The sequence below is a fragment of the Podarcis gaigeae genome, assembly GCF_964106915.1.
Source record: "Podarcis gaigeae genome assembly, chromosome: 2".
NCBI classification, from domain to species: domain Eukaryota; kingdom Metazoa; phylum Chordata; class Lepidosauria; order Squamata; family Lacertidae; genus Podarcis; species Podarcis gaigeae.
In genome coordinates, this window is record NC_139679.1 from 103184156 (window position 1) to 103196657 (window position 12502).

Genomic DNA, 12502 nt, shown 5'->3' on the forward strand with positions numbered 1-12502 from the left:
AGCAAGTTAAGATAGTTAGCTGGTGTCCTTCTTTATGTACCTCCTGCTCTGGAGTGGGGTGATTTGTTCCCATAAAAGATAGGATATATGGAGGTAGTGCCCCAGTTGTGGAGTGCTCTCTCCAAAGAAGAATGCCAAGCCTTTAGTGATCTCAACTTAAGCTAGGCAGCTGAAAGCTACTAAAAATCTTATGAAACCAGCTTTGAAAAGTACAAGTAGATTAAAAATGATGAGTTCATCACAACGAGAGAAACACACTTTGAGATATATGCTACAAGGGACAAGCTCAGGATTTATTTATTTTTAAATATATGTTAATCTACTAAGGGCCTTCTCAGCAGTGGCACCCTCTCTGTGGAACACCCTCCCTTCAGATGTCAAGGAGATAAAGAACTATACAACTTTTAGAAGACATCTGAAGGTAGCCCTGTATCAGGAAGTTTTTAATGTCTGATGCTTTATTATGTTTTATATATTCTGTAAGCCACCCAGAGTGGCTGGGGAAACCCAGCCAGATGGGTGGGGTATGAATAATAAAATTATTATTATTATTATTATTATTATTATTTCTTCCCCTATTCTTCTCACCTATTGACTTAGCAAGGCGGGATGGTGGTGGAGCAAATATTATATCTATAAGTCTCCAAAATGCCCACTATGTGGCAGCTTAGACCTTTTGCTACCCATGTTTTACCAATTGTATACCGTATTTTTCGCTCTATAAGATGCACCAGACCACAAGACGCACCTAGTTTTTGGAGGAGGAAAACAAGAAAAAAAAAATCTGAATCTCAGAAGCCAGAACAGCAAGAGGGATCGCTGCGCAGTGAAAGCAGCAATCCCTCTTGCTGTTCTAGCTTCTGGGATAGCTGCACAGCCTGCATTCGCTCCATAAGATGCACAAACATTTCCCCTTACTTTTTAGGAGGGAAAAAGTGAGTCTTATAGAGGAAAAAATACGGTACTTCCCAAATTAGAGATTATTTGACAAGGGTTGGTGGGGTCTAGCAGATATGACATTTATGAACTGAGCTACTAAATTGTTATAGCTTTGACTCACTGGTGATACAGAAGCCAAAGTTTGCTGGCATTTAATATGAGCATGAGTAGGTTGAAACTGGTGTTCATCTATACAGGCAGCACAAGATTATTCAGTTTTAGAAGTGATCAAAAATGCCCAGTATCCAAAACTCTGAACTCCAGCAGCAAACAGAAAATACACCTGTTGATTAGATCTAATCCATTTCTTGACAGCCGTGGATTCTGGAGACAGGACAGGGCAAGAAACTGGGAAAAGGTAAATGATTTGGTGTGTCCTCTGAGTAAAACAACTGAGAATCAGTGGACTTCGCTGTTGGCTTGTTGCGTTCATCTACCTCTGTCAAGGGGGAGCTATTGAATATTTATACTCATTCATTCGGTAAGATCAAGTGACTTTTTACCGTTCCCTCTCAGATGCCTCTGTTGCAATGAGGTGTATTAACACAAGCAAATAAAAGGCAGGGTAGACTTTATCAAGGAGACATTTTGAAAACAAAGGTTTTAAATGTCAAAGCCTTTTTAATTGTTAAACATTTAGCTGCATATTTCCACGTTATTACTCAGGGATGTCTCTCAATGAAAATGCCATTCACTGCCTTGATCTACAACAAGGCCTCCTATGCATTCATTTTAAGGTTCTCGTTCCAGAGGCACACTAATGGCAGCTTTGTGATGTTGTAAAAACAACAACAGACAAAGTTGGTAAATTAACTAAAGCATTACTTTCCTTACGTAATTAGCCCAAACTACTAAATCTGTGTCTGTGTACTTAGCTGAGTGTCACGGAAGAAACATGAAGAGAGTGAAAGAAGAAAGGATTCTGTGTAAATATTTAGACCACAGTTCAAATGTATCTGAACAGAATGATAATAGCTAAGATCATTTGGAAGGAAATAGAATGTCATGTTCTATTATCTTCTCGTGTCGAGCGGCTCATGCTCAGAGAACAATAAAACAAAATTAGTCAACTTCCTTTTCCATCAACATTTTTTTTGTGTGCATTCCTCCTCCTAAAAATTCAATTTTATGGGCCATGCCCAAAATGAAAAGGATCGGAAATCTAGATGCAGCTTAAGTATCAGGGACTGGGTGGAAAAAAGCAAGGAGTAAAAAAACAATGAACCAGGCAAACTCTTTGTGGATTCAAACCTACCTGGCGATAAGAGATAGGAACAGGCATGCGAAAAACAATCCATTCCACAATCTCACTGCATGGAGGGGTAGTCAGTGACCCTGTATACCGATAATAACTTCCCAGAGATGCTGGCAGGACTTCCCTTAAGACGAAAGGGTCCAAGAAGGTCTCTTTCTCTGTAAAAATAAAAGCAGAAGCAAAATGGTGTGACTTTAAAGTGATGGGCAACACAAATTAGTCAGAATCTATTTTACACGCCTCCAGCCATAACCTGTGGTTTTGGTTTCCCGCTACTTAAAGAAAGCTCCTTAAACACGTGGGCTACTAGCCACGATGGCTTGGTTCTACTTCCTCTGTGGGAGGCGACAAGTCTCTGAATGTCACAAATGGGGAAAGTGCTTGCAGGCTTCTCCTGATTGGCCACTGTGATAACTGGATGTTGGACCAAATGGGCCTTTGGCTTGATCCAGCAGACTCTTCTTTCATTCTTAGTGCATTGGCAAACTTAGGACCAGCATCAGGAACCGGCATCCTTGGGCAGCTGCAGAACCCATTGCTGATGTGTGTCTTACTCCCTCCACCCCTTCCCAATGTAGCACTCCAAGCCAAATCAGGATCTAGCCACTGCTGGGCAGTAAGCGCTGTTCAGAGGTGGTGGACTCTCCTTCTCTGGAGGCTTTCAGCAGAGGTTGGATGGCTACTTGTAATGTATGATTTAGGTGAGACTCCTGCATTGCAGGAGGATGGCCTAGTTGGCCTTTGGGGTTCCTTCCAAATCTACAATTCTGTGATTTTATGATTCTACACAAAAATGTTATAAGATCTCAAATGTTCCACACTCTCTAGTATTCTTAACATTTTAACGTATGTTACATAGACAGACTCTTCATACAGCTCTCCTTCCCTGATGGGACTGCCCGATATTTATATAAGAAATAGACGGCAAGGCCGTTCTCTGTTCAAGATGGCCCAATGGATTCATGAATTGAGCATGGATTTGAATTCAGACCTCTTGGCACTCTAGCCACTTGATTCCACCAGCTGTCATATTTGCCGAAATTCTAACATCTTTCTAACCCCTTTAGCATGCAAACCATTTTCTATAATGGTCAGTTCATCCACCCTGACAGGTACGGCTCAGAGAGTGTGACTATAAATTCACAGTGTGTTTGGTATTCAGATCAGGTCTGCCAAGTCCAGATCAAATCTTCATCAGCTGGACTAGACTGATAGCTAAAGCAAGTGCCAAATATGATTTATTTCATGTGGAGCAGAGGTGAGCAACTTGTTCAGCACTGGAACGATATTTCTACATCAGATATGTATCACAAGCCAGAAGTCGCACCAAACTGCATATTTCAAGTGCAAGTAATTAACATAATATACATACTGTTTTCACAAACTTGGTGCATGCCCAGCTAGAACTGGTAGATCAGTTGCACATATGCTGAAAAATTATTCCTCTGAAACAACCTTCCTGTTACAAGTGAAACAACTCAAATGTGACAAACGGGTGAACCCATTTGAAATGCGCAGATATAAAAATATATAAAGCAATTGAGGGAACAACAAACGAATAAACACAACCAATCTTTTTGGGCTACCTTTCAGCAGTCCTGCCATACCTTTGTCAAACATTCCTCTATGACTGTAAGAATTTGGAGGTTGCTTTGAAAACATTCCATTATTAAAGGGAAAAGAAAACTATGTGAGGGCCTATGCCCACCTACACTCGAGCAAGCCTCATTAAATGCAGAGGGACTTACTTCATAGAAAACATGCTGTCAAGTGTGGTATGAAGTCCATGAAATATTACAGTGTCCATCCCTCATCATGAAAACAGGGGTGTCAGATTCACCTTTCCTTCCTACCTGCCTTTTTCTTTAACCTTAGGAAACAATAGGAGCAGCTTTAAGGAACATAAGGCAACACCAAGACCTTACCCACGATAGCAAATGATAATTCACAGGTTTTGGTGCAGGAGTGGGCCACGCACAACTGACATGCCAGTTCTGGCACCTCTCAGGTGGGCGCCAATGGCCATTCTAAGAAAACGAGGAATATGCTCTTGGTGAGTTCTGGCACCTCTTTTTCTAGAAAAAAAGCACTGTCCTCAGCCATGGTGAGGGTGAAGGTGAGGGTTTCAGGTTCACTGAGATCTATGAGAGACATACAGTTAGATTTCATGCAACCTGGCTACATGATATTCTTCTCTCAGCATTGAGAAAAGGCCACACAGAGCATGAAGAAGCAGCAGCTCACAAGCATGGATGTTTAAAGGGCGGCCTGGGCCTGGCAAGGAGGAGGGAAACATCATGGCTTGAGCAGCCATTTTGTTCTTCAGCAAACTGCAGAATTTGTACAGCCTTCAGAAGAGGAGAGACTTATTCAGGTCTGCCAAGCAAGGTAGAGAGAGATGCTAGTTATAGCCATGTTATAGCCAAAGTTAGAAGGGATGGAAAAGTATCTCTCTTCTGTGGCTTCTCTAATCTACAGAATTTGTGAGCGAGGTGCTTTGTTATATTATTTCCACACACACACACACAGACACTCTCTCTCTCTCTCTATCTCCACCACATGGAATCATGAAACCCCACAATCGGGGGATAAGGGTGAATTGTTGAAAGAAGTCATCTGCAACGCAGGCTCCAGATAACCCTCCCAGCTTACATTACTTCCACAAAGGCTCTGGAGCAGGACGAACCTCTAGGCTCATCATACAGCCACATCCTTGGCCTGAGGTCATGCCACCACAATCCTCCACTGCAAGGACTCCACTGCAAATACTACCATCAAATCTTATCTTGGAGCTGACACTTACAAAATTGGGCAAGGCCCCTTTAAATTAAAACAGCTCACAATCTCCACATGAAACATATTGCCATCCGTTTGGGGATTAATGTGTTACACTCCTCTTCTTAGATTTTACAGACCACACCTTAGAGGAAAAGGGACATACGGTAATTTCATTTTCAGATAAGCACTTTAGTCAGCAAAGTGAAATCTGCTGACGTTCATCAACTTTGCTAAAATCTACGTTTTGGAAAATCCAGAAGACAAAAACAAAACAAAAGGGGGAGGAACAGGCACTGGCAATAACAGATCTCCACTGTTCTTTCACCGGCATCCCCTGCAGTTCTTGCGATTAACTGGCCAAATCCCCTACTATTGCTATGAAAAAGGTAACAGCAAGGTTCTTATTAAGTGCTTTATGCCTAGAGTTGGTTCCGACTCGCAACAATGGAACTTCTCCCATGCTGTGCAAGCTTATTTCCTTTGCCTTGCTGCTTTCACTGGATTCTTTCTGGAGATGTTTTTATATATTTAGTCAGATAAGGAGCAACAAGATAATCTTGTTTGACCTCCTGTGTAATGAAATCTTCAGATTCCCCCCCCCCTTTTTTTCTTCTTCTCTTCTTCTTCCAGGTAGTGTAACATCAAATATGTTCAGCAGGCTTTAGGAAGCATATACTGTAGGAAGATTTCCAAGTTAAAAAATGGATGAATCTAAGTCTTCCTTCGTGCAATGCATGATGATCACTAGCGCAATGGCTTCAAAAAGGATTAAGCCATGGTGGAAAGGAATTCAGGGCTACCTAGTCATTTTAAAGGGTAGCCTCAACCTACCAAGCTATTACCTTGGGGTCTCTGTGTTAACAGAAAACAATAGATGTAATTATCTATTGAAAATTAACTTTCAGTTTACTGAAAGATTATTTATTTAAACAAGATTTATATGCTGAATAATCAGGAAAACCTCCAAGGGGTTTGCAAAAAAACTGTAACAAATAGTTCATAAATGAATACAGAACATACACCCATAATATAAAATTCCATAATATAAAAAAAGACTTTGCCAAGTTTCTGAGCATTAAAACAGTTTCCCTTGTGCATCTCTGACAGATCCAATTCTAATACTATTTTGCCTTTTTAAAATTCCATTTGCCAACATCCATGATATAAGAGGAAGACATCAACAAACACAATCCAGCTTGATTTCAGATTAAACCTCTGCACCACTACAACAATTTACAGTGATATCTCAGGCTAAGTACTTAATTCGTTCCGGAGGTCCGTTCTTAACCTGAAACTGTTCTTAACCTGAAGCACCACTTTAGCTAATGGGGCCTCCTGCTGCTGCCGCGCCGGAGCACGATTTCTGTTCTCATCCTGAAGCAAAGTTCTTAACCTGAAGCACTATTTCTGGGTTAGCAGAGTCTGTAACCTGAAGCGTATGTAACCTGAGGTACCACTGTATAGTGATATAATCTGACTCCTTTTTCTGATATGTTTTGCAGCCAGTACACAGTGGGCCACATGTGTTACAGAGCTACTACTGTCACCATTTCTGTCAGGGTTTGCCTGCCTGCTTGTGTGAAAAAAGATTTCAGAAGGCAATCTCTTGGACCTCTATACTGTATTGGCCTGAATATAAGCCTCAGTTTCCCCCCAAATTCCGACCGTGAAAAGTTGAAATGTGGCTTATATTCACAACCTTATGGTACGCAGCCAGGAGTGCGGGGCAAACAGTGCCAGAAGTGTGGCAAAACAGCGCCCGCCCCGTGTGTGGTCCTGGCCATGGGCGAGGACGGGAAAGGCCACCGGCAACGCAGCGTGGCTCCCCCCCCCTCAAGTATGCAGACAGGAACAGCAAGGAATGGAGTGGCTTATATTCAGGTGTTTTCTCTTTTTTTCATCTCCCCCCTCCAATTTTAAAGGTGCGTCTTATATTCGGGTGTGGCTTATTTTCGGGCCAATACTTATAAGGGGCAGGCTAACAGATAACGAGTGACCTATTCCACCTGAGGTTGACCACAAAAACCAACAGGAAGGTTGGCCTTGTTGGGGAAACCATCTAAGACTGCAGAAGGTATCTTGGAAACGCAGCTCAGTAAAGGGATTTCCTAAGAAACCAGTGAAAGTTTGGTCAGATAACAAGCTCTAAAATGCTCTTTTCTCAGGATACCATGGGGAAAATCCGGTATTTCTAATTAGTTGGAAGTCCCTTCTGGATTCAATCCAGAAGAGGCGGTCCCTTAGTTGACACTTACTCAAGATCAAAGCAGAGCTCGGTTTTGGAAAACAGTAATAGTCTAATACAGCTTGACTTGCTTTCCTGAGTTGGTTATCACCCAATTCCATATAACACAGTACAGGAATATGCTCAATAGGCATAGTAGCAATTTTTTAAATAACCGCGTGCTGTCTGTTCTTGCTGATATTCCGGATGGTAGAGAGTATAGCTTCTGAAAAAATATATACTCTGCACAGTTTCTAAAACTTTAATGGAGCTTAGATCAGAGCCCCAGATTTCAACACCATTTTTTGGAAGCTATGATCTCTACCATCAGGAATATCAACAGCACAGAGTACCATAGAGCATTTGAGTAAGCACTTTGCCACCAAATACCTTTAGAGCAGATTCAATTATTGTAATAGAACTTCATCAATGCCCCTATGGTTTTTTGTGCCTTGACTCTAACTGCCTCCATATGAAGCTTCCAATAGTCTCACCTGAGTACATCCAGGTATCTGTAAGAGTGAGTTTGTTTCATAGCTTTCTGATATACGCACCATTCATATCTAGGACTGTGTTCACCAAAAATCATAATCTTGGTTTTAAGAGTAATTTATAGATAGGCTTTCCTGTTTACAGTATGTACTGAAAGACCTCCCATAAGATTTTTGAGGCCCAATTTGGAAAAAAAGAGAAGAGCACTAAATTATCTGCATACATCAATACTGAGATCTTTCTGTTCCTAATTACTGGACAGGGGGAGTTTGCACTGGCACAATATGGCACCAAATCATTAATATAAATGTTAAAAAGAGTGGGAGCCAGAATACAACCTTGCTTCACTCCTCGTGACATTTTAAAAGCATCAGTCACATCACCATTTAAACCTATTCTGACCCTCATTTCTGTATTGCTGCATAATTATTGGATCAATAGCAGAAGTCTGCAGTCAATGTTAGCAACTTGAAATTTCTCCGACAGTCTGTTTTGATTAACAGAGAGGAATGCAGCAGAGGAATCAATAAAGGCCACAGAAAGATTATTCTTAATGTTCTTAGTATATTTCCTTATAATATGGTTCGAAGTAAAACATTAATCAATGGTACTGTGTCCGATGAATTCCGCTTGTTTGTCATGAATAAGGCTATTATTTTGCAACCAGTCTGATAATTTTTAAAGGATATATCAAGAATATATGTCAAGAATATAGCTTTGAGCAAATGTCTAACAACCTAACTGGTTGATAGGAAGGAGCCAAAAACTATTCCTTTTTTTTATAAATTGGAAAAATGATACCCATTTTCCATCTAGAGGGCATTTGGCCCATGTTGTTTAGGTGGTAAATAAACCAGCCAGGATAGGCACCCACCATTCTATGTACAGTTGTACCTTGAAAGTTGAACGGAATCTGTTCCGGAAGTCTGTTCGACTTCCGAAACATTCGGAAACCAAAGTTTCTGATTGGCTGCAGGAAGCCGTGGAAGCCCCGTCGGACGTTTGGCTTCAAAAAGAACGCTCGAAACCTAGAACACTCACTTCCGGGTTTTGATCGTTTGGGAGCTGATTTGTTTGGGAGCCAAGGCGTTTGAGACTGTATTCCTTATAGAGCTTTGATGGAAGCATATCTTCTCCAGGAGCTTTTTAAAAATTTCAGGTAGGAAATAAGGGCTTTTATCTCATTGCAGGAGACTGGTTGGCATCCAGGTAAGTTATACAATCTTGGTACATTTGATTGTCCAGAATGACCATCAAATGTATCGGAGAAACATTTAATCGAATCAGAGGCATGAATTGAGGCTTCCTGTGATGATCTCACTTCATTTAAACCCCAGGCCATCAGTTCCCAGAATTTGTCTTCCCTCTGTTTTATTACTGTTACTGGTTTTTCATATATTCAAGCTTTATTGTTTTTGAGCAGACATTTATTTTTAAAAGACTTTTTTTATTCCTATCTATGTTTGTTCAAATTTTTTATTGATTCCCCTGGTGGATTCTTATGCAAATTCCTAATTGCCTAAACCAGAACTTTTTTAGCCACTTTGTCAAACCAGCCAATATGTGTTGATTGTGTGTACATGGTAATTGTAGAAGTTATCAAACAGGACAAGAGTTCTGTGACAATTTGCTGGAAGACATCAACAGGATGTGGAGACTTACTCATAAAAAGCTGATGCAAGCTCCTCAGATGATTACTATACAGTGTCTCTTGAATAGCACTGCTCAATTTGTTCAGATAAGTATATTGATCCTTAGGTATGTCCACAGCACTCCCGTGAAGAATATATAAATTATACAAATTCCAACAATTTCAGGCTCTGTGCGTTATATTTCTTTAACAAATGTTTGCAAAAAAATGATTTTTAAAAACCAAACTTTAAAACCATAATGAAATTTATCAAATATAGATAAAACCAACAGATTAAAAACAAAGATTGTTGTTTAGTCATTTAGTCGTGTCCGACTCTCCGTGACTCCATGGACCAGAGCACGCCAGGCACTCCTGTCTTCCACTGCCTCCCACAGTTTGGTCAAACTCATGTTGGTAGCTTCGAGAATACTGTCCAACCATCTTGTCCTCTGTTGTCCCCTTCTCCTTGTGCCCTCAATCTTTCCCAACATCAGGGTCTTTCTTCTCTTCACATGAGGTGGCCAAAGTATTGGAGCCTCAGCTTCAGGATCTGTCCTTCCAGTGAGCACTCAGGGCTGATTTACTTAAGAATTGATAGGTTTGATCTTCTTGCAGTCCATGGGACTCTCAAGAGTTTCCTCCAGCACCATAATTCAAAAGCATCAAACCAAGATACATAATAAAATTATAATTCTGGGTAGACTTGCCTACACAAAAACGTTTTTTTTAGCAGACATAAAAAATAATACAGCAAAGGTGCCTGCTTAACATTAACTATCCACACACTATCCCAAAAGCTGGCTCCAGAACCCTTAGGTGTGTTGTTGCTGTATGATTGTTTCACTTACCTCCTGGCCTGGGTTTTAACTAGATTATGTCCATTAAGGAGCCAGAATTTGACGTATAGGCGGTGACCATTTTGCACAGGGGTTCCATTTCTGACCCCCTTGTGTGCTGGTGGAGCATGCATAAGCCTATTCCAGCTCCTCCCTGTTCCACCCCCATTTCTCCCTCTTCCAGGTCCAAAAGGACCAGCCTGTCAGTGGTCGCACATCAACTGGATGTGCCTAAAATGGCCCCCACCTGTACTGTGTCTGCTGTCTCATATCAACTGTGGGGACTTCCTTTCTTCTTGAGAATTCTACCCCTCTATTAGGCAAATTCATGCAGAACAGGTATATCAGTGGCAGTAAGTAAGATGACAACTAAAAATGAATTCACCTTATTCAGAGGCACTTCTTGTCTGATTGCTGAGTGTCTAGCCTTCTCGATTTAAATGGACACTTTGAGTTAGAGCGATTCATCTTTTCATCATGGTTCTCATCGCTTCCTTGGCTTAGGCCAAGGGAAAGGGGAGGAAATTCAAGCCTCCCCAGGTGTAACTAATGCAGGTGGTTCTTCTGAAAGTACCGTTTCTCTTCCTGTGGCCCAGGGGCACTTCACACATTAAAAGTTTTCCTATAGAGAGATAATCTCCATGTAGGAGACGTGCTTACCCAATGTGCAAAATGCAGCACGAGTGCTTTTCATCCTTCATTTCATTTTCAAAATAGGCTGCTAATTGGTATACATACAAATCTTGCCAAACTGAGATCATTAAAAAGGGGGAATAAAATCAGAAGTGTGCAGTTAGCATATGTCTGAATTAAATCCAGTCTAAGGAATTGTTCTGGGGATATGAGGGCAGAATAAACTCTCCTCCTAGCTTCAAAACAAGATGCCCAAAAACGAGACACAGAATTGCCTTCTTCTTTGCACAAAACTGAGGACAGCCCCAATGACTGATTCAATCAGCTGCTATTCAGTTATTGGTGTTTCGCTTCCCCTCTGCAGCCTCCTTCCCTAAAACAAGGTCAAATTATTGAAGGATTTCTCCTATTGCCTCTCCCTATGATTGCAGCTCTCACTTCTATCTTTACCCCACTACAAGGAGGCCCTAGACTAGTTTCTTATGTAGTACCACGACATGTATGGATTTTATTATTTCAAAATGTTCTAAAGTTAATCATACACCTTCACTCTCCCATGGCTTTTCCCACAAGCTCAGTTGTGTAGACTGTACTGAAAATGAGACACAAAGATACATGTATTAAAGAACAACAAAAACACTCAATTGTGCTGGAATTCCCTGAGGTCTTTGGCAGTCGCTCTGTACATTCTAATACTTTATTCTCATTAACACCTAGTAACTCTTTGTTTGCATGTAAGTTAAACTCTTTGTGTTCCTGTCTAAAAATCAGTATAACAGCTAATTTGTGCTCAGTACTTGAGAGTTCCATGTACTGCAAGAAGATCAAACCTCTCCATTCTTAAGGAAATCAGCCCTGAGTGCTCACTGGAAGGACAGATCCTGAAGCTGAGGCTCCAATACTTTGGCCACCTCATGAGAAGAGAAGACTCCCTGGAAAAGATCCTGATGTTGGGAAAGATGGAGGGCACAAGGAGAAGGGGACGACAGAGGACGAGATGGTTGGACAGTGTTCTCGAAGCTACCAGCATGAGTTTGACTAAACTGCGGGAGGCAGTGGAAGACTGACGTGCCTGGCTGCTCTGGTCCATGGGGTCACAAAGAGTCAGACATGACTAAACGACTAAACAACAACAACAAGTTAAAATTATACATTGTGATTTTAAATACTGGACTGCAGAACTGGACCACAGAGAATATATATTTCCTTTTAATCTAAGACTAGCAGTAGAATGAAGCTCATATTCCACTTCCAAGGATTTTTTTGTACCATATGCTGACAATATTATATTTTAATAATTAATCGTTCATCAAAGGAAAGATGAGCAGGAATGCTAAATTCAAAGTTATTCAGATTGCAAAAATGAATAATGCATGACTTTTATATTAAATACACACTGTAATACGTAGTCTACATTTCATCCAGCCCTGCCTGTCTTCCATTTTTAAACATTTTGAACTGAAATATGAATTATCAACCCAGGGAAACTTATTTAGACAAAAGACAGCCTTATTTGAATGCAAACTTGAAGTATCCTGCTATGATTAAATTTTGGTTATCAATTAGGTGGAATTTATTTTAAGTGTCTGGGAAGACAAAGTCAGTTGCAGAAGGCAGCACCTCTTGGGGGAGGGAAGAAGGCAGGCTTATGATTGCAGTTAAATAGAGTAGTTCTGCCCGTGTGCTCAAATGCTTGACAAGTAGGCCGTTTT

At 40.9% G+C, this 12502-nt stretch overlaps 1 protein-coding gene across 7 annotated transcripts in view; it reads right to left on the reverse strand.

The window, feature by feature from the left end:
* The window catches only part of PTPRG (protein tyrosine phosphatase receptor type G), a 548154-nt gene that overhangs the window by 110145 nt on the left and 425507 nt on the right, over window positions 1-12502 (reverse strand). For all 7 annotated transcript variants that reach the window (XM_083722995.1, XM_083722994.1, XM_083722991.1 and 4 more), the window contains exon 7: window positions 2195-2352. In XM_083722995.1, coding sequence (XP_083579121.1) covers window positions 2195-2352 — 158 coding nt within the window. The remainder of the gene's footprint in view (window positions 1-2194; window positions 2353-12502) is intronic.